Raw genomic sequence first — 24,202 nt, 5'->3', positions numbered from 1 at the left:
GGGAAAACGTTTGCAAAGCCAATGAACACAAGTAAGAAATCATTCAAGTAAACGCATAGTTAGGCATGCTACTTAGTAAAACAAATCGTTACAATAAATATTATTCGTGATATATATTTAAGCACACTACCAAATATGTTTTTTTAGATATAAAAAAATCATAAAAGTAAGCAACTTCAATTCCCATTGGCATACCTTAACAAACCAAAATGAAAAACAGCAACTACGGAATTAAAATTTATGTAACGCAGGTGATGATGTGGCTGGCTTGATTTACCGATGGCGTTATTACTTTGTATTGATTATTGCCCCACATCACATACACTCAGTGTGGACTATTAAGGCAAAAGTAAGGTCACGGAGTATCGAAGGAGGTGATCTATCTATCCATTGTATATACAATAATACCATGACCAGCTTAGTATTCCTACTCAATTACCATCAATATCGTTTTGAAATTAACAACTAACTGAGCTGTTCTTTACCGCGTAATAAGAACATAACACATTGTGAGCTATAATGTATCAAGGGATGACGTGGTATTGCTAATTCAAGGAGAATTTGTAGAGAAAACAAATCTGCATGAAGAGACAAAGTTATAGGATCGTTATATGTTCAACCTATGAGTATATAACTGAGTACAAGCCTGATCCAACTGCATATATATATATATATATATATATATATATATATATATATATATATATATATGGGGGTGAGTGGGTGTGTGTAAGGGTTATACACTAATTGCCAGGTTTTAACATGTATCAACATACTTGGGGAAGCCTTAAAGACCACCAGGCCTTGCCTTGCGATACATCCTTTCCAATCGAATTCCAAAAATGTCGGAGATTAGACAAACAGTATTTAATTATTAATAGGTACAAAATCAGTAATTAACAGGTCATTCGGTGTGCTGCTCTGGGAGATTTTTACCCTGGGATACATGCCCTATCCAGGCAAGACAAATCAAGACGTCATGCAGTTTGTATCCGCTGGAGGACGGCTAGACTCGCCCACCAACTGTCCCCCTAGGTTGTAAGTATATTATTCAGATCCGTAAGTCAAGAAGAAAACATGTTTTTCATAGGTACACAAAATATTTCTAAACCCTGATGTAACCATGCATGATTTGTATGAAAATCTAAGTCATAATGGCTTTTTTAAATATATATTTTAATTTGTAATATATTAGCGTTCAGTTATAAGGGAAATTGATGATTAGCTGGATCCCATAGTAGTTGAGGTAATGTGCGTATCCATGACAAGTTAGTGCGTAGTTGCATTCATTTCAGTGTCATTAGTCGTTTTTTGAGAAAGTACAAGACATTAATTGTTCATTTTTGGAGTAATTTTGGGCAGACACATGAATAATCCAAAGAATTATAGAAAATAAACCTCACGAACCTTCACCAATGCCCATTAGCTACTACATCACACTGAATTTAAATATTTTCTGCATCACCTTGAAACAAATGTTATTTCATCTCAGATTTTTCCTGCATGAATGTATTACCTGTTTTGTCACGTATAATCTAACATTTATCATATGTTACGTTGCAGGGTGCTTTGTAAATGGTTTAATTTCTAATCCAATTGACAATTCTCTTTGCCAAGTTATTAGTTGGAGTGGATAAGTTACCTCCCTTGGACCATCAGTCTGAAATTTAACACTTTGTACATGTATTGCTTTCTAAAACTTACCACCCGGAACTTTGTAAAGATCCATGTCACTTAAAATAAATGACCTTTTACGCAATATCTTGTCACTTGTAATTTGAATGAAATCTAGACTTTAGATTACTTTGTTTCATGAAAATAAGTACATGTAAATATGTACAGTACATGTCCCCAAGAGGAAAAAATTGAATGCTAATAAATGTTTAATAGAAGGACTAATTATGACTTGCTTTAACCTCCTTTTATTCAATGTATCTGGAATATGGGTCAGCTTACAGTTCTCTGGCTTAACGAACATGTATTGAACTAAAATATCTTCAGCAGCAGTGTCTGAACCTGTTTTTGTTTCTCAAAAAGATTGTACTTTTCCCCCAAAAAGTGTTTTAATTTGTGCTTTTGGGACATAATTTTCTACTTTTTCTCACTTGTTTACACCCATGCTGTGAGAAATATTTTAGTGACTCCTGTAAAAGTAACCTTTTGATTTTCCTCTTTACTTTTGGCATTGTTGACACTGTAATATTGTTATAGTTTATGATTTGAGTTTTAGAGTATGGCTGAATTATCTGTTTTATGCTTTTAGGATTAGGCCTATAGCTTGCATTGGTTTTTTTCTTCTTCTTGTAAAAGTCGGGGGGGGGGGGGAGGGCACATTCAGTCTTTGGTTACACACCCCTTCATTCATAATTTTTTTGTGACAAGTGATTCAAGAAAACCAAACATCTTAGCTACTATAAATACTTGATACTATAGGATTCAAGAAACAAAATGTCTAACGCTCTTAACATTATAGGCACGCAAAATATCTTTGCACCAGAAATTTATAAAAACGGGGGTCGCTTAAGTTGGAACATCTAATCACATAATACCCGATGGTGCTTATTCCATGCATCCACGTGAGTACGTCTGACATAGAAAATTATCAGATTACATACAGTATTAAAATTTCTATATTTATTTTGTTATCTGCATATATACTCTATTAAAATGGCAAACATTTCTTACAATACAACATTCATTATTATCATTTGTTGGAATTACGTAAGTGTAGATTATTATAATTCTATATGCTCTGAATACTGCCCAGAGTAATATAGTGCATACTTGGTGGCTAAGGTTGATAACACAGAAAAATGTAACAAAAAATGCCGTATTGCACAGATAATTCTTTCACAGCCAGAGAATCCGTCTACTCGTGGGAAATAAAAATTAAACAGAGTACCAAATATTTTGCTATGCGCCGATAGGCTGGTAAATTAATTTAAGTTTCTTCCAATATGCATTTCATAAACTTGAATGTGTGTATTACAGCTGACAATAAAATATTTACTTTTATTGTGATATATTGTATTTAACTTCCTCCTGACTAAATACTATGTGACCTTTTAGTGCACTTTTAGGGAGGCTATGTTATAAGGTGCGGATTAGGGAGTCCTCATGTTTGACAGCACAAGGTGTGAAATAAATGTGCAAAACATTTGTTTATCATGGGTATAAAAAAAAATTGCGAACTCGAATGAATTTAACGATGTGTGGTTTGTATGTCGACCTATTTCATCATTTTTTCTTAAATATAGTAAAATTAGTTTCTATGTAAATGACTTTATGGTCAGATAGATATGTGCATTGTCTTCTTCAGGTACAAGATAATGATCATGTGTTGGAACTGTGTCGCCGACATCCGGCCCTCATTTACAGAAATTTTGGAACATTTGGGGATGTGCTTACAGGTAAAGGATTAAAGGTGGTAGTTACAATTCTCTCTCTCTCTCTCTCTCTCTCTCTCTCTCTCTCTCTCTCTCCATTTTACATAATATATAGTTGCAGTTCCCGGTCTTTCCCACTGTCCTTTTCGCACCTAGTCACACCTAGTGAGTCTGCCCATCCATCAGGCTCAAATTCTGTTTCCGCTCGATACATTTTAAAGAACTTCATGCATTGAAACGGAATAAAACGGAGTCTTCCTGTTACGATAACCACGGCCAAGTTCAATTTTCAGCACTTTATTACAACATTTTCTTGAGTTATGGACCCTATTTAACAGAGAATTTAGCCCGTGTATAGCCATCTGGCTTCATTGTTCAGTTTTCTCCTGACTAAATGGCACCAAAGGAAAATCCGGTCTATTACATTCAGATTTTGGTTATATCCATGTGACATTTAAAAATGCCAAGAACCGCTTTTATTATAGAGTTGTCCCTTATTGGAAGTAAAACATTTGTTATCGATATTAAAGCTCAATTTACTCTACTTCTTTAACATTACCGCATAACGATATTTATAAAGAATTCTAGTTATAATGAAAGACAGCGAAAGTAATTTAATACAAAACTATTGCTAGTTTTTCTTCAAAAATAATTTCATATCAAGATTTTTTTCTTTGGTGTAAGAAGGTCACGAGTTAATGTACAAAAGATTTTAGAATAAATAACTGAAAATATTTTAAAATAAAAATATCTGAGATGATAAGCTAATTGAAATTTTCATTTCAGTCACGTGGTGCTATGCCCTGACAGAGATTGATCCCTACCTTCATTTCAGCATTATATGTTATCATTTAAATAATTATATTAAATATTTAAGTTTGACAAAATACTTATTTTAAAAATGTAGCAATTCTACTAGCCATTCAGCGGAATAATCTTCCAAAATGATGATGATGATACAAATAATAAATCAGTTTCTCAATTAAACAAATAGCTCAGTCCATTTAAACTGTGTAATTGTGGAAAAAGAAGTTTCTTTGTAAGAAAAACATAACGAAAACAAACACAGAGATATGCTGAAACATAATATAAAGATTTGCTGGACCAGTTTTTCTGCTGGCGCTACGTGTCAGGATCGAATGGTAGTAACTGACTTCCGTTCCTGCTTGAACCAAGTTATTTTCAATCGCACAATTTTCGAGAGGGCATGGATATAAATTAGATAAACTTCTAGTTCTCGAATAGATCCGAAGATGATGTCTAAAATATATTATTTTAAAGTAATGAGTAAACATTTTGCATCAAATGTCAATACATACAAGAAACAACAAATACAGATAATACCGTTTCAAGTTAGAACTTTCAGTGAGCATTTTGAATGTGGTTATCGAAATGATTATTTTTAATACGAACATTACTAGAGTGTGTAAGTTGGTATTGTATTACTAAGAAATATACTAGAGTGTGTAAGCTAGTGATTATATTACTAAGAACAATACTAGAGTGTGTAAGCTAGTAATTGTATCACTAAAAACTATACAAGAGTGTGTAAGCTAGTAATTGAATTACTAAGACCTATACTAGAGTGTGTGAGCTAGTAATTGTATTACTAATAACAATACTAGTAAGTGTAAGCTAGTGTTTGTATTAATAAGAGCAATACAAGAGTGTGTAAGCTGTTGATTGTATCATTAAGAACAATCCTAGTATGTGTAAACTGTTGATTGTTTTCATTATGCATCGACTATTAAAATTGACTCAAGTCCAGTACACACTGCAGGTAGGGAAAGCAAGTCCAACATAATAATAAGTTGTTATTGTTTGTGCCCAATCCCATCCAATCATAGCGTACAATAAAATATATTTAGTACAATATCCGTGCCACAGGTTCCTCTTTGTGTTCATATGAATATCTTATCTTCGCTAAATTAAATATAAATTTTAAATATACATTTTTATGCTATTTGTCCTTTTTAAACTTTTGTTTTCCAAGAAAAGAAAGCAGCCACATAGTTTAAAGGTTTGTATTTAGTGCCCAAATAAATAAGGAATATTATGGCATGAAAGGATACATTGTGAAAGACATTTAATCGGAAGACAAAATATTTACATTTTGGTTCATCCAACCGCCAACTGTCTTTTTGTTCCCTCGTTCATCCGTCTATTACACAGCCTATTCCAGATTGTAATGTTTACGATATCTGAGACAAATTTATAACACCCGTTGAGCTTATATATCAACACTAAAACTTGTTTTCTGTATGACATTTGCATCCATGTTTTCAAGATCAAGGAAGAAGGTATGTGTTTCCAGTGTTTCATTCTGCACTTGAACGCAACATTTTTAAAAAAAATACATGCATAAAACTTTGTGCACGTATGTGTGTTAACTAGAACACTTGTCAGGTGTTAATCTTTAAGGTTAATGTCACACGTCATAGAGCTGGGACTGAAAGGAAACATACATTAATATAATTTCTTTGTTTGTACAGTATTTTTTATGAAGGAAGGGATATGAGAAAACAACATGTCTTTTGCTTTTTTATAGGATCCCGAGGTGATGCAAGCTGATTTACCTGAATGTCCTTTTCCGGTATGCGATTATGTTAAAGATGCATCGACGTTGACAAAGACGTCAACGCTTGACGTTAGTGCGAACGCTGACTCAACAAACAACTTCCTGGAGAGTCGCCACGATACTGCCGAGACCATAAGATATGCCGATGAAAATGATGGAGGTACGCGTGAGCCTCTGTTGCCAATTGAAACTGACACCATGCCTCTAGAAACAAAAGTCCTATAAAAAAAAGAGTTTCAGATATACTTAACATTGTACATTGCTTAAAAAATTCTTGGCCATCGACATTGAAATGTTCAGGGCAAGGCCATTCTCAGTAGAGGCAACTTCCACATGAAATATTTGCTGACGGAACACTTTGACTTCGATTTATATTTGTCATCATCACACGTCTCTCTATTTAACAGCACACTTAGCGTGCTACCTACTTGCATTCCGCACAACCTCACCTCTTAAACCTTGGCGAGGTCAGTACTATACAGAGTTGTGATAACATTTTGGTTGCTTATGGACCCCAAATAGCCGTACCACGACATAAAATGCATAACGTTCAAACTTATTGGGTATTTTTAAACCGTGATCTCGTTGTCCATGGACAAGGACAGACCTGAACTAACATTGTGGCTTCACTCTACTCCCGATCTTTAGCTGCTCGCTTGAATGAGGAAAAGAATCATTAGACAAATAAATCAGTCCCCATAAAGATTCTATATTCTGATGGTCATTATTTGGGACAGGTGTGGGCATTTACGGTTGTTTTTGGGGAAGCAGTCTGATTCTGATTGTATATCATGAAGATGTAAAGGAGGTGCTAGATAAAAATTGAAGCAAACGCCCATCAATTATGGTGCTTGCTGTCGCAGTATATTTTCATTGCAGTTTAAATTCTTCCAACTCAATACAACGGACACTTTAATTCGCTCATTCGTCACGAATATATGGTTGCATTATGTTAAAGACAATCTTTCTCTGTTTTATGTACTTGTTTACAAAATCAAGACTATATACAGGGAGTTTGAAACATTCCATTCCCCTATCCGTTTGAAAGTTTTGACTATACGTGTGCAATATGTAAATTGTGTATATGTACATGCTCATGATGTATTATTTGATACGCTTGTATAAATGTAAAAATTCAGCTTATATAATCCGTATCATGGATTCTTATCTATTATGTAGCGAGCGAGAGAGAATGAGAGAGAGAGAGAGAGTGAGAGAGGGAGAGGGACGGGGAGGGGGAGGGGGAGGGATAATGAAGAAAGGTAAAATGAAGGAAGGAAAAAGTAAATAATTGACGGGAAACGGACAAGGATAGTAAAAAAGTTAGGAAACATAGATAGATAGATAGATAGATAGATAGATAGATAGATAGATAGAAACATGCATAGATAGATAGATAGATAGATAGATAGATAGATAGATAGATAGATAGATAGATAGATGATGAAACAATGACTTATAATGATTTCAGGAAAATGTCAATAAGGAAACTTTTAGGCAATTGTTATTATTCAAAGATGAACAGATATTGTTGTTGGCCACGTTTTGTTCACTGGTAATTTAAAATTAATATACAAATAGGACTCAATTATTTGGTTCTGTATAACAGAGAGCATCTTATTTCCTATCCTTTGGCAAATTAAATATATTACCTTTAAGACAGTACAATACTATGTTGACTCAGCTAGTCTTATTTAGGTGTAGATTAGTCCATCATATGTTTATGTACATTATGTATATTTTTTTCTTACCTTCAATACATGTATGAAAAGAAAGCAGAAAAGACACTCACATACATAGAATATAAAGAGTAAAGAGTTGTCGGTACTATTTAGGTAGAGTAGCTCTTTGTTCTGTAACATGTTGAACCGATTGACGATATAAACGTGTGTTTTCATGCAATTATTGGTTGGTATTATAAGAAGATTAAGTATTGAATAAACTTTCACATTTAATTTTCATTTCTGACAGGTTGATTGTCATTATTCTAAAATTGCATTGCTGACTGGGGTGTCCAGCAAAGATGGACAATTACTAGTATTTTTGTGGAGGGGGAGGTGACAATATGCATATATCAGCCTCTGAGAAATGTAATATGAATTTTATTATACCGAATATTTGTCAGCAAAGATTTCTAGTGACTATGAGTAACAAGTGCATGTGAAAAGAAATAAATGAACCGTATGCTCATATTTTTTGGTTTATGTAATGTGTTTGAATATTACATTATACGTAACATGATGGAATATTACCTGTTGATATACATTATACGTAACGTGTTGGAATATTACCTGTTGATATACATTATACGTAACGTGTTGGAATATTACCTGTTGATATACATTGAACATATATATACCACGTTTCGTCTTGCATAGATATGTTGATAGTAGTAGCAATGATTGCTCAAAATATAATTTACTTATCAAAGTCTAAGAAAATTACAGAAAGTATAATGTAAAATGCTGTATATATTTAAAGATTATATTATAATTTGTTTTAAAACGCTTGTGGTCACCATTTTGAAAGGAATTATGGGATTCCATACTTTTTTGTTATTTATAACAGCTAGCAACGTGTTGCCCTATGAGGACTCCGTTACAAACACAATTTGAGTTGAAATATATGCTAATTGCAGTTTGAAAGCCTCGATACTAAATCATGCTCTTTATAAACTTATATCTAAAATATCAGTCACAAACAGAAAATCAAAGAATTAGCTTCATTTCAGTATCTCTTTCGTTTGTTTTGATCTGTATGATCAATATTAAAAACAAATTGGTGTTTCTTATTCACTAATAGTGAGAATTAATCGGAATTGACCAATATCAGCGTAAAAATATATCAGCTGTGCCGGGTACCAAGCTATATACAGTCAATTTACAGCTCACTATTACATTGCCAGTGCAGGATAAACGGTCTTACATTATTTCATTTTATTATATTGAACAAACCCATTTTCTCGGATAAAATTGGTATTATGTTTCCTTAAATGCAGATCTTAACTGTTCAATGTACTTGGGAAATAATAAGAAATATCACAGTTTCAACTAATGTAGATACCACATTTAAATCCAAGACGAAACTTAAGAATATTTCACATGGTCCGAACCATCCCGTAGTTTGGACCAAATAATCCATGGTCCCAATTACCCATGGTCCTAAACAGCCTGTTACCATTTGCTTGCACTTCAATAGTCTGACTGCCATTGGCAACGATTCTTTGCACGCACCATTTAAGTGATGCATATCGGACAATGAATGTTCGTCCAGTTTATATTGTACATATCAGACAATTAATATTCGCGCAAATTAGAATGATCTACTTATATTCCTATAGTCAATTAATGGCCTGGTTTTGGAGCTTTCCATTGTTAAGTCTGTCCGATGTGTTCTTTTGTTTAATCTTGTTCAAAATATTTATAGAATATTACTTTGAAAATCTTTCAGCTATTAATATTATTGTCATGTGATTTCTTTGATTTCTTTTTAGTATGATAATATCGCTTCAGTGAAATGCCTATTACCTGTCATAACTGGGAATCTTATTCACGGTAATAATATGAAGCTCAGCATATTTCAGTAGTACAGTTAGACCGTCAAGCTTTTCAATGTAATGCCTAGTCGTATATTTAGGCTGTCAAGCCGTTTCGGTGTAATGCATGAAGGTATATTTAGTCTGTCAAGCAGTTCCAGCGTAATGTCTAAAAGTATATTTAGGCTGTCAAAATGTTTCAACGTAATATCTGGATGGTTATTTAGACTATACATCCGTTTCAGCATAATACCTGTCGGGATACTTAGGCTGTCAAGCTGTTTCGATGTTAAGCCTGGTGGTATATTTAGCTTGTCAAGCTGTTCAGTGAAATGCCTGAACGTGTATGTAGGCTGTCAAGAAGTTACAACTTAATGCCAGAAAACATGCTTAAGCTGTCAAATGTTTCAACGTAATACCTGGAGGGATATTTAGGCTGCAAAGCTTGTTTGAAGTAATGCCTGGAGGGATATTTAAGCTGTATTATCTGCCCATATATTTTGGCTATCAATCCATTTCACCGTAATGCCAAAAAGCATGCATAGCCTATCAAACTGTTTCAAAATAATGCCTGGAAGGATATTTAGGCTTTTCAAGCTGTTTCAAAGTAATGCCTGGAAATATATTTAGGGTGTCAAATCATTTCGACGTAATGTCTGGTATTATTTTTAGGTTGTAAAGCTGATTCAGTGGACTATGTTCAAAGAAAATGCCCAGCAGAAATGGTCCTTTTGGACCATCACATAGATAAACTTTAGGAAATCTCTATAATGTCGTAATTTTATAACCTGAGAGGCATAATTCAAGCCATTTACATGAGTATGAGTTACATGCACACATTCGACCATCTTAATCAGCAAAATACAAAATTGTCTGGAATGGCTTGACTTTTGTAGGATCATTATCAAATAAGAATTCCACTGCATGACCCCTAACCCAAACGTTTCTCCAACATAGAGCCTAATGCTGTCTGTAGTCATTACCCGTTACCCATAACCTGACATTAGCTATACCTCTATCCTAAGCCATCAATCTTGTTCTAGCCCTAACCATTTATCGATAGGTTGGACCTAGTCCTAACCTAAGCCCGAGCATGCTGTAATGATAGCACTAATACATGACCTAGACAATAGGTTACTTCAGCTATGTTTGCACATTACAAGTAGTGAATTACAGTGCATATGTTACGTTGCATGACAGTACATGCATTAGTTTCAGACAAATGGACATAAATCCAAAATCTTAACACTGAAAATTAACACATCAGCTTTGGTATTAATGAAAAGCGACGGTTCATTTTGAAACATCAGAAGTTCTCAAACGTAACTTAGGAGCTTGTAGTTTTAACAGAATTAACAGAATTGTCTTATAAACTATTGTTCAAATTTACGTTTTTCGTAGTCATAAGATAAATAAGCCATACCTTTGTCTGGAGTGAAAGAATTTTAATTTTCTAGAACTTATTTATAATGGAACTCTTAATGCCAAAGTCATTTTACAATTAATAAGTTAATTCAGATTCCATATTAAGGCAAGAAAAGAAATCGACTTTCACTCCATTGGCATCGTGACAATACGGTCTATTTCAAAATGCAAGTGTATAAATCTTTACTGCAGATGGTAGTTTTGTGAATAATAAATTATATTTGGATTCTTCGTGTTTTGAATTTGATAATTACAAGAATCTATTTGTCTTTAATCATAAATTTCGGGGAGGAAATGAGAATTTAATGTCCATTCACATTTCGGGAGATCCTTATAGTTACATTTCGAAACAGATCATAATATCTACACGCAATGTTAATCACTGGCAATTCTTCCTATGCCTCTGAGACGACGTCAGACATTGTTTGTGACTCTAGTTTGTTGATACAAACAGCATGTGTGGCACATAGATACTATGTAGGGTCAATCTCAACGTCTATAATTGCAATACAATTATGTATCCCTTGCCATTGGCAGAATCATGCAAACTAGATTATCAATATTAATGTCCAAATAAGCTCCATTACCACCATATGGGAGTGTAAAATTATGTATTATTAATGTATGAATAAATATACCAACCTAAGTGCTTTATCAATGTGTCTCTATTATATCTTTTTTCTATATTTTGTGTGCAAAATTAACACGTATTCAGTGGGACACAAAATTATGCCAGATAATTGTAAGTAAATAATGAATGTTCTTTGCTCTCTCTCTCTCTCTCTCTATCTCTCTCTCTCGTCCACTCACAAAAAAAGCCCAGCTTATCCAGGACACATATTCTTGTTGAAATCTACAATTTTACAACGGATCAAAAACTGATGGATGACATGTTTGTGTATATGATTGACTCAGTGGTTTCTATCCCTTTATACCTCTGAGTAGACCAACAAGTTGCTGTCCTTTCTTTCTTTCTTTTCTGATATGACTGTTGGCGAAGATCAACTGTATAACGCACGGTTTGTAATGGACCCTAGCTTTTTTATTCAGGCGGATTATAGGGCCGCTCGCTACTAATTCATAAATTTCGAGTAACCTTTTATCCCCACGTAATCCTTCTAAGACCAAGGCTGTTCTCTGCCTTTATTGTTTTCTTCTCAGACGTGACTGTGGGCGTAAAGGCGGAAAACAACTTACTGGTTTTACCCATTCATAAAATCAAGGGATTGTTTGACACCCATCAACATCAGTGTACACTTTAGACACTCCGGTATTTATTGCGTTCATAACATCGTCACCTTGTGATTGCCACTTTCTTGTTGACTTTTGCGAGAGGTGTGTCAATTTACTCAGAGTCAGTTCTCAATTATAATATTACAATATAGTTTTTAAAATAAAGTTAACATATTTGGTATATGCAGTCATCACCTTAATAATAAAATGTGAAATTATCATTGTGGTTCTTTGCATCAGAAACCCATAATTTTGAACTGACTATCTCAATCCTGATCTAATCTAAAATCGAACTGTGATAAGGAGCTGAACAAAAACCGTCCTGTAACATAAGAAACGTCAATTAAGAACACATGTGTAGCTCTTTGGCAGGCTGCAAGCAAAGACTACTTTCGACACGTGCCTCATGTTATCCAACCAAATGATTTTATTCTCAGTCTCCGGCATGACGTCATTTACGTCAACTATTCGACTATATGCAAACTTTCACAGCATCATTTAACGAACCATTAAACTGTGTAACAGAAAAGAGTGAAAACCAAGTTTTGTAAAATTCAATAAGTAATTAATTTTCTAGAATACAAATTGAAAATTTAAAAATCACTTAAAGTATTGTGATTTGTGAGTTTGGATTTTTTTAACGCACCTTTAATAATTTTTCAGTCATATCGCTACGATGTCTGCAGTGTCGCAGTATATAGTGACGTTAAGCATTGGGATATCATGCCGCAGGAATGTAGCATGATGTCCCACCCAGCCACATTATCCTGACACCAGGCCGACCAGTCATAATACTAACCTCTTAATGCTGAGCGACAAGCGAGGCAGCTGTTAGTACCATTTTTGTAAGTCTTTGGTATGACTCGGCTGGGGATTGAACCCACGACCTCCCGCATCCGAGGCGTACGCTCTAACCTCTAGGCCACCGGAGCGGTCAAAGTATCGTGAATTTACTCCTAAATAGTCCAAAAGATTCTATAACAAGTCAAAATGTATGAAGTTCAAATTGAATTCCAATGGTATTCCTATAAGTTACAACTCTGTGTTCATAAACAAAGTAACAGAAAGTACCGAAACCAAGTTTTGTAAAACTTAACGAATAACTTATTTATCAAAATTATAAATGAAACTGTAAGAGGAACTTACAGTGTTATGAAGTGAATCTAAAATAATCCTCAAAACGTTCTATTCAAGTCCAAAAGAATGAAACGTTCCGTATAAAATTCAGAACCGGAAATGTACCTGTTCGCCAAGAATCGTGACGTTGTCAAAATGGCGTCATTCAGAATTCCTTTGAATAATTCACAATAGTTCCAGAATAATGTTATAGTCCAATGATAACTTTCTGTTACCACTGAATAATCCAAATAAATGTTTTCCTATCAAATAATATCTGAACACAACATAAAATACGTCTGCAGGATTGATGTTGCAAGAAGAACACAGGAAATAAAAATATCTACAAAATATTAATGAATCTGAATCTGTCGCAATATATCTCATGTCACAGATCTTACTACTCAATATAATATTTCAAAATACTATTTATGATACGAAACCCATCCAATGGAAATTAACTTAATTGTTCTAAGACTCCACTGGACCTGACAGATTTCTCTAATCGGAAAAAGGCCGAATCTTGTAAGCTTATTTAATAATAATTATATTATTAGTAACTGCGAAGACGTACATAAGCTTCTATTTATAGATCCAATATAATTTTACGTTCTTTAGTATCTTATAAAAGAAAAGACCCGATGCACCTTCGCCAAATCAAGCTATAGATAACCAATATCATGTACAGTCATGAATACAAGTTACAAAAACTAGACAAAATCATGTACATTCAGTTACAAAACTACAGCTATACATAACACAATATTGAATGTGTTGATGTGCCTGTAGTCTCAGCGTGGTAACGTTCCAATGGTCTGGAGAGTGAAGATATACTAACAGTCTTTGCATGTTTCACGATAATACTTTCCAAAATGGCATTGTCTGAATTCTGCAAATCCTATCCCTGTTACAATTTTAAGGAACACTGGGGTTTCTCAGTCTTTTCGTACCAGGTACTTTGCCTCTTTCTGAGAAGTCATCTTCTAGTGAAAGAGTTCTGATTCATGGAATAGAGTGTGAATTGTTAATTGTTCTTCTCCATTGTGTAAATTTGTCATCAGACTTGATCTCACGGCCCGTGACATTTGGAGCAGTCTCGTCTTTACACTTCGAGGGTAGGCAATGACCTAGCTGGAGATAAGGTTGTGATTAATCGACATATAACTAACACGTCATGTCTAGATCAGAACGGCGATCCTATTAAAAATGAAATCCCTGAATGATACCCAGCTTGTTTAGTTACTAGAGGCTATGACAAAGAAAGCTCTTGAGAATGGTGTTCATCAAGAAATTATTCATTTAGCTGGCACATTTATTGATCAGGCTTTTGATGAGGTCGTTTTGTTTCTGGCATGTCTCAATCAATATATAGATAACAGTGGAGACCACCTGAGGTACCCGTTAGTGACGAGTGGTCAGTGAGTTATCAAAGTCTTGTGTCTAAGTCGTATAGACAGGAAAATCTTACTCTTGCTCATTAAATCCTTTGGGTGCCATTTAGAGGTCAATAAGACTTATTTCAAGATTCCGGATCATTTTTATTGGCCGAAAATTAAAAGTGATGTTTGTAAATCTTGTAGATCTTGTCCCACATGCGAAATGATAGGAATACCCAATCAGACGATAACTAAGGCTCATCTGCACCCTATTTCTGCAGTTGATAAACTATTTAGCAGAATAATGGTAGGCTGTGTCGGCCCCTTACCTAAGACCAAATTAGGGAACCAATACATGTTGACCATAATGCGTGCGTCTACGATATTCCCAGAGACAATTCCTTCGAGGACTATAAAAACTAAAACCATATAAAAAGCTTTGATAAAGTTTCTTCTTACTCAATTGTCCTTCACAAATCGATCAAAATCTAATCAGGGGTCAAAATTTATGTCTGGAAGTCTCCAGCAAGTTATGTATGAAGTAGCTCTCGGGCAATTTAAATCTTCTGCCTATCACCCTGAAAGTAAATGGGCTTTATAAAGAGTTCATCAAGTTTTGAAATGTCGATTCGGTCTATATATTGCTTTGATATCATTAAAGATTGGGAAGAAGGTGTTCGTTTACTGTTGGTTGCTGTTAGGGAATCAGTTCAAGAATCCTTAGGATGTAGTCCCTTTGTACTAGGTTTTGGACATTTAAAAAGAAATTTCATTCAACTGAAAATTCAAAGCTTAATCTTCTTGACATTGTTTTAGATTTTAAACATAAGTTAAGCTTGATAAGTTGCACGAACTACTTACTCTTCACTCTACTCAGTAAAGAATTAAATTATGGTATGACAAAAGTACAAACGAACTGAGTTTTCAGCCTGCTGATAGAGTTCTTATCCATACTTCAAAATCCGCTTCAGGCTTAACATTATGGCCCTGATACAGTTGAAAAGAAAGTAAGTGACTTAAATTATATCAGTAAGACTCCTGGGAGGCAAACACCAAAACAACTTTGCCATATAAATATATTAAAAATTATGTTCATAGAGATAATCCTCTTGATCATTCGGCCAATTTAGCAGGTACCTGTCCCTCACATAGAGGAATTAAGCGATGGAATGCAATCGGACTCTAATGATCTAGACGTTAACAGTTTCGGAATTCGGAAATATTGAATATTCTGTATTAGAAACTGTAACATCTACAGCCACAAAAAAGTATGAATAAAAACAGCCCTTATTTGAATATGAGTACTACAAAGATGTTGAAATTGTAGATTTCACACTTGTGAAACAGCATCCGTACAGGATGAAGCCTCTCAAAGAGGAATTTTTGAAAAAGAAATAAAGAGTATTTACTGGATAATAATTCATAAAACCAAGAAAAAGTGACTGGAGTTCAATATGTAGTCATGTGTTTAAACCAGATAATACTTTCTGCATGTGCAGAAAATATAGAAAGATGAACAGTGTGACCAAAACAGATTGATTTCCTTTGCCAAGAATCGATGACTGCATTCACAAAAATATCACCATATATCACCAAGTTTGACCTTTTGAAGGAAACTGGGCAATTCTACTGGCGGAAAGAGCAAAAGAAACTTTGGCATTCGTTACTTCCAACATAAAGTAATCACATTTAGGATGAAAAGTTCGCCTTGTACTTTCCAACATTTAATGAACATGGTTATATCTGGTCTAGAAAATTGTAACGCCTACATTTACATCGATGACGTCATCCTCTACAACTACACCTGGAAAGATTACTTGGAAACTATCCAGAGTTTTCTTGGTCAGTTATTTTTACTAAGCATGTGTTACATTTATAGGACACATCGTAGGACTTGGTCAATTTAAATCTATAGAAGTTAGGTTAAATGTATCACATAATAAGAGATTAAGATTTCTGATCAGCCTTATCAGAAACTTGATATCTAAACGTTTTACAAGATTGAGATTTGGAATTGTTCATATGAGACTGAAAAGATTTTCACCAAAGAGCTGCTGGGTGGAAGACTTACTGACAAAATAAAACTTTGTGAGTCAAGGAATAAGTGTCTGCCTAACGAGAAGCAATTTCTAAAGTCTCGAACCTTTGCTTATCAAGGTAGGTCTTGACAACCCTGTCGGCGCAATTCTCGAACTCTTCAATTAATGGGAGTGGTCTGACCTTATCGTAATCTTTATCGCCCTTTTTAGCTTAGCACCATTGTCAAATTGTTGTTCCTTTCTACTAGAAATTCGACATGGGTTTTGCCCATTTTATTTTGGTATAATTCATAAACCTTTGTTGATATGCCTTAGGTACCAACTCATAGCCCTTCAAGATACATTCCTTAATTACACCATAATCAGCAATTTTTGGTACTTACATTGAATGTAGACATCACGAACTTTGCCAATAAGTAAACTTAATAACGTCGAAAGCTCTCGTGACCACTGAAAATTTTCAGCACTTTTCTCAAAATGTGGAAAATATTCATCCAATTCTTTTTCTTTAAAAGAAGGCACTATCCTAATATTTCTGGTAACATCAAAATCTGAACTTTTCTTTAAAAGATAAGAGTGCTTCCTCTTGCTAGTTCTAATTCTACAAATTTTTAAATTGGATTTCCATTTTCTTCCTTACTTCCCGCCCTCCTTCCTTCCTTCCGTCCTTTCTTCCGTCCTTCCTCCCTTCCTTCCTTCTTTCCTCTCTCTCTCATTTATTTATTCGCATTTCTCTTCTTGCTGCATTTGCAATTTCATTTGCATTTTTCTCTAAACTTTCTTTCTTTTTCTTCTATCTTCAGTTACATTTCTCTTCCTCTTTCTGCTTTCTGATTTTTTTCTATTGATTCTTTTTAAAGCTGAAGTCATGATGTATCAGAACGGCATTGCCAAGAATGTTTTGAATGAATTCAAAATGATCCCAAAATATAGCTTTAGTCCAAACAGTCAAATGAAAACTTTGTAATTCCAGTAAATAAATAAACGATTCCACTAAAAGTATATCTAAACACAACAGTAAATACGTCTGCAGACTGAAAAAATATAACATCAGTAACATGAATAGGAAGAACAATTGTTCACTTCTTTTCTTATATACTTCTCCACCACTCCATTACGAATCTATGTCGCAATTCATCCCCAGTGACTCATCTCGAAATACAACCCACATTATTTATGTCACAATATTCAACCATCCAGTCAGAAAATAAAATAAAATTACACCAAACTTATATACTTGTTCATTATCAAGTCTGTTTTCAAAACTAGAGGCTGCGAAAAGCATATCTGAAAAAGGGTAAAAATGAGGGCTTAGACTAAAAGTAGTACTACAATTGCAAAAATGTCAATGAACTAAGCGGCGAATAAAAATAAATTCGGAGAAAAAATTAAATATCAGACAGAGACTAAAGTAATGCTACAATTTCGAAACATATATGGAATTTAGCAGAGACTAAAAACAATCCGATATTTCGGGGGTGGGGGTGTTAACAAATCGACGTGAAACAACAAAAATGAGTTCTTAGAAAACACGCTCATAGAACTCTTACTGGGTAAATTCAAATACAATTTAATTGTTCATGGTACGCCAAGATCTGACGGAAAACGTTTTAGGAAGACATTCTCGACACCGCGCACAACCTGCATAGCAATCCAAATTGCCGCATTTGCCAAAGGGGCATCCAATACTGGGTTACTTATTGAATTTCAGCATTGACACTCTTCTGGCAAGTATATACTACAATCCTGACCATCTAGTCGGCTAAGGAGGAGTCAAAAATTATATCTTAAAGCCCAAATCAAACTCGGAAGTCTACATCTTCAAGATGTATGACAATGGTTGCCAGAACAATCGATGTACAGGTTACATAAACAAGCAGTAGGAATGGTTAAGGACGTTTCTACAAAGGTCATCGTTTTGTTTCCTTACTTCTTTTTCACTTCTTTATTTGTCTCTTCTACTGGAAGGGATGTCAACAACATGTTTTAGACACAGGCTTTGAGAAAACGATGTTCCAGCAGATGAGGTTTGAAATTGTTCTAACTCTTGTTCTATCTTATCCTCTTCAATGCAGGTGACTTTGCCTGACGTCGTCTTTGAGGGTGATGTTTGTCTTTCTTCGGTTGTCATCAAATTCTTGAAATCCCTAAGGACAATCTCGTAAAAACTTTCTAATTAAACAGTTGAATACGTGCCAATAATTGCATGTGCTGCTTTTCCGTTTTTCTGACAAATCTTTTCGATCTATAAACGATTGTAACTCTCTTGGTAAGTACGACATCTCTGTGAAATTGGGATTGGGAGATAAGTGAGATATCTGTTGTTTGCACTAATGGTTGAGTTACATACACCGTTGGCAAAGGAATCGAGTTAATGATCATCCTTCCATAAGGTCGAGATATCCAGGTTTGCTATTCTTCTAGAAAGTACTGTCCTCATAATGTTCTCTTCAACATTCCTATTAAAAGAGGACATTCAATTTTTTCGAACAGGGAGCAGCCACTTTGGCTAAAACAGATCTATCAGCATCCGACGACCCCCACCACTACCACATCGTTGAACGAGTAGTTTCTTTTCACTAACTAGATTTACTTTTAACGATCTCGCCCTAATCGCTGTTTACAAGTCTTTGTCAAGGGAGCCATTCCCTTCAATAAATTTAAACGATATTATCACTCTGTATCGACGATTTCTTCTTGAGTTTTGGGATGATCTGTTTTCACATAGGAGCATTGCTTTAGTGAGAATGGAAAAGATAACCCAATCTATGACTAAAAAAAGGAGGAATTACCCTTGTTCCTTTATGATTTTGTGCATTTTTTGTATCTGTGAATGTCGTTGGTGTTGTGACTGAATTTTTGGAGTAAGCCACCTTGTTCAGAGGAAGTGAAGAGACTCTAGTCCAACACGACTTTCATAACGGAATTCTTTTCCACTAAAATCTGGGACGTAAAATCAGCTTTATTCTGGGCAGCACTGGGCAAAGAGGCTCTGACAAAAGACTAAATTGTGCAAGTACTTGTTTGCTCAAATGGAGTAAATTCTGTCACATTCGTGTTCTTTCTTGTACTTTTATCTTAGTGGGTTCGACATTTTAGGCCGCAGCAGCTGTCTAAGCAGGCAGAGGAACAACAGAAGACGAAGGAGTCATAAACCGATGAATTTCCATTTCTTCATTAGACTTGAAAATGCTTCAATCAAATTAGTTTGGTTTTTTTTGCATCATCAGTAACTGAGGAGGCTGCCATGATAATGATGAGACGGAAGCTAATGTCGGTGTTATGCCTACATGTCGAGGTTTTCTTGTAAGTGCTCGTTCTCGCTGCAGTATTTCTTTCTTGAGTGTGAAGTAGAAGCTTATTTTGGTCTTCCTCGTGGAAGACGATGTCGTGAAGTGTTAACTAGCTGCTTTTCCCATCTTCTTAGTCGTTTCTTCGGAGTCTGCTCTTTTGAATTTGACTATGGTACTATAATGAGAATGATTATTTATTCCTCCGAGCAATCTACTTTCATCCGGTTTCGTTGTTTCTTTTGTTTGTTCTTGGATAGGTCACTTGTGTCAAAGCTATCTTACGTATTTCAAGAAAACGCAGTGTTTTGAGTGTAATGTGAATGATTCCTTGTAGCAACTGACGAACTGTCCAAGTAAACCATCGTAACAGTTTTTTGAGGCAGGATTATAAAAAATGGTGATTGAACTTGTGGTTTTGTGTATTGTTTTCAAAAAGATTACTTTAATGCAGCGATTATATACAGTGCTCTAAGGTGATTGTAGAAGAATGAGATTGAAAGGAAGTCATGTCAGAGAGGAAGTAATTAAATTACTGTTTTCTAAATAGCATTTTAAACAGACAAAAACGAAGAAGGTGACGTTTAAATGACAAGACCGCCCTCATGACTCCAACGGTGAACCAAATCCGTAAATTTTTTTTCAAAATATCTGAATTTGTTGGTTTTGAATCGACCAGTAAATATGCCCGTGGCAAGCGAGTGACATTATACTAATTACCTATCACTAAGGATGTTCATAACTTTTTAACCAAGGCATAAACTTGTCTCAAAGACTTTCAGTATATACGTTACATTTTACGAATTCGCTGAGACATTATGTTAAAATAAAATCAGACAGTGCTGCTTGAACTTTGCAGAATTCAACAAATGGTGGCAGTGACGTTTCGAAGGAAGCAAGAACATCACTCGTGAATCACTTCTGCTCCTGGGGAAAATGGCGAAGTAAAATTAAATTAGACACCCTAAATTTGGGAACGATAAACAGCCCGAAACAAACATCACGATTCACAACTTGATGGTAAACAAAATAAGAATGTCGTACATTTACTTTACTCAAAGAAATATTTAGCCGACTGGCATATGGTCAACAAATCAAAAGAATTAGCTGAAATCACGTGAAGATAAGTGATTAAGCGAGAACTCATTGGAGACAAACATAATGAGAATCAAGCGCAAAAGCACACGTTATCAAACTGAATCTCGAAGTGCGGTTTGGTCTTATATTTTGTGAGGTCTCTGCGATATATTGTCAACATTTAGCACTAAAAGAATCAGTTTTATCATTTGTATGATTAATTAATATATCTACAAGCAGAGAACTTTCAGATCATGCGAGTAACGATATCATTTGTGCATGTGACATCGACAAAGTGGAGACAATATTTCTGCTGGCTCTGTTTGTATAAATGTGTTCGTACTTAAGCAAACTGATCAGGGCCGGCCTTAGGCAGATTTGACCGATTTGGCACACACGCGCTAACAAGGGACCGCGCGTTAGTAACTTTCAAAAATATATCTATTGAGAGAAAGTAACTTTAAAGCGATGGAAGAAACCTTTAAGTTCAAAATCATATGAAACTTGTTTAAAAGTTTATTTCCAGATATCGTTCCCACAGAGGGCTTCGCGTGTTAATCACGGGGGGTGGGGGTGGGGGGCACAAAGTTATTCAAATCAGGTTCCGCGTTTGCTAAGTCGGTTACTGAAACTTATTATACAGGCGAAATTTATGGTCGATAAAATATTTCTTGTAAACTGTACACATGTTCGATCAATTGGTTCATTTATAATTGGAAATAATGTTTGAATAGTTTTATGCGCTTTTTGCCAACGATTTAATCCTGCTATTTTTCACTCGTTTCTTCGTATTTTTTAAACGTAAGACATATCTTGTATCATTTGAAAGCTAAATATATTTCTGTAAACTGTGGTCTTTGCAAAGCTAATTTAATTTTATGAGCAGCGTCAATATCCCAAACGTAGCACTCCGTCCGTGAAGTAACTTGAACGGCTTTTCTGTCGCAAATGTGAATTGATTACTAAGTACATTACTTCTTGCATTTCATTATCTTATATTATACCAGGTCATATTTCGTAGATACTTCTATGGCCTGCACATCTAATACAGCTCTATCATTAAATGTAGAGACAGTCTTTATATATATATATACATATATTGTATTCTTTATTAATAGTTCTTGCTAAAATATTGTATGCATTCATCTAAAACAAAATTATATAGCAATAAAGATATACTTCCATCATTAAACATGAAATCACATTTGCATTTAAAAATCACATAGTATAGCATATGAAATCGTCTCTGAACTACTCATTTTCCTTTATAACAACTTAAATTTGTTTTACCGACGTTTAAATATTTTTTTATTTTGCTTTTAAGCTAAGAGATCAGCTGTTAAAAAGTATATTTTATTATACTGTTTAAGGCCCACTGTGCATTATACTCTGTTTAATATTTTATTTATTATGGGCCGGAGACCATATTTTATTATACTGTTTAAGGTCCACTGTGCATTATACTCTGTTTAATATTTTATTTATTATGGGCCGGATGCCATATTTTATTATACTTTTTAAGGCCCACTGTGTATTATACTCTGTTTAATATTTTATGCATTATGGAACTGAGGCCTAAAGTACTGAATACACTGTCTGTTTTATTTGTTCAAAATATTAAAGAAATACTTAACGTGTATCACAAATAACCCGTTTAAATAACACACACTGTATTAACTCTCTGCTTCAACATAAATATGTTAAGGGCTGTTGGCAATACAAATTGGCATAAAAGTGCTGTTCGGAATGGAATAGCAAAATATCATGTAAATTATTTAACAAGTTAGAAGACCCTCATTTCAATGTCCATGAACCATTTTATTCCTGCAGTTGTAGTCACATGAGCTAAAATAGGCATATTGATGTAGCACTTTTAGGTGATGGCATTCAATTGGTATTGAGCCCATTGCATTGCAATTACTGTATCTTGTTGCACAAAGACAAAGCATGATGCAAGGAACATTATATTTTTCATATACATTAGGTCTTGCGCACAATACACCTGGCAAACATCACAAGACCCGTGCGGGGGGGGGGGGGTTGGAGCTGGTTGCAATGATTGGTCTTCCAGTCCACCCGCGTCCATTGACTAACAGTTACATTACACGCATACCTGTAACCCGATGGCTATCAAACTTTCCATATTGAAACTACAGTCGTGGTCAGTACAGATAATAGCGAAAAGATTTGCAAAACGTTCCTGAAATCTATACTATATAATGACTTAATTGCTTTTTTAAATTTTACTTCTTTTCATCTCTTTTCAAGTTCTATTTTATTTTAAACTGATTGGTTGTTTCCAAGGTCATGATGGGACTTTGTCTTTAAGATATAAACAATTTGTAAAAAAGAATTATTTCTTAGAGTAGAAGTGATTGGTTTTTGTCAGGATCACACTGGGTAAACGTGATATGTAACAAGTATTTCCTTCTATAAAATTCCAGAAGATGATCACGTGACCTTTGATAGCATTTTAGAAAGCCCATAAACCCATGTTTTTGAGAATTAATCTCAGTAGAAGTTGGGCTGTTAAACTGTTGTATGTTGTGCTGTATGGAGTTATTTCAAATTATTTGGTTTGGAGTTATTTCAAAATACTTGGATTCAAAAGGATAAATTCTGTTATTTTTCTGGAAAATACGTGTGATCATGTAGTATTGTGGAACAAGGACAGTTTTTTTAAAATAAAAATTTATTCGGCTATCAGAAACCGGAGTGATAATTCTTATTTCTACAAGGAACTGTAGATATCAGCACTACAGATTGTAGCATACGTCATCGTCTTCCATTTTGGATTCTTCGTCGTGATTCGAACGTGAAATCAGTAGAGCATTTGGTATTAGGACTACTATAATTTTATTCTCGGATTATTTTTTGGATTTGATTCTTTAAAACCTTAAGTTCATATTTTTTTTTTCATTTTTACAGAATGTTTCCAAGGAAATAAATTATTGTATTTTTAAAAACATTTTGTTTTCACTCTTTCTTGTGTTACTGTTTATTCGAGCCTAAACAAGTCACCTAAGGGAAGCCATATTTGGCATTCTCTATGCTTTGTTCATCGAAGTCACATTTGACATTCTCCATACTTTTTTAATCGATGTCATATTTGTCATTCTCTGTACTTTATTCATCGAAGTTATATTT

General features: G+C 34.6%; 1 protein-coding gene across 1 annotated transcript in view; it reads left to right on the top strand.

Annotated features, from left to right (window-relative positions):
• Positions 1-7,157, top strand: part of LOC149805673 (uncharacterized) — a 293,351-nt gene extending 286,194 nt beyond the window's left edge. Inside the window, exons 19-21 of the mRNA XM_089936655.1 lie at positions 904-1,038; positions 3,320-3,410; positions 5,935-7,157. Coding sequence (XP_089792781.1) covers positions 904-1,038; positions 3,320-3,410; positions 5,935-6,189 — 481 coding nt within the window. The 3' untranslated portion in view covers positions 6,190-7,157. The remainder of the gene's footprint in view (positions 1-903; positions 1,039-3,319; positions 3,411-5,934) is intronic.
• The last annotated feature ends 17,045 nt before the right edge of the window (positions 7,158-24,202 follow it).

Source organism: Sinohyriopsis cumingii, chromosome 2, assembly GCF_028554795.1.
Source record: "Sinohyriopsis cumingii isolate HCF-2022 chromosome 2, ASM2855479v2, whole genome shotgun sequence".
NCBI lineage: Eukaryota > Metazoa > Mollusca > Bivalvia > Unionida > Unionidae > Sinohyriopsis > Sinohyriopsis cumingii.
The sequence above is the reverse complement of the archived record's forward strand: the minus strand, read 5'-3'. Positions and strand labels throughout refer to the sequence as shown.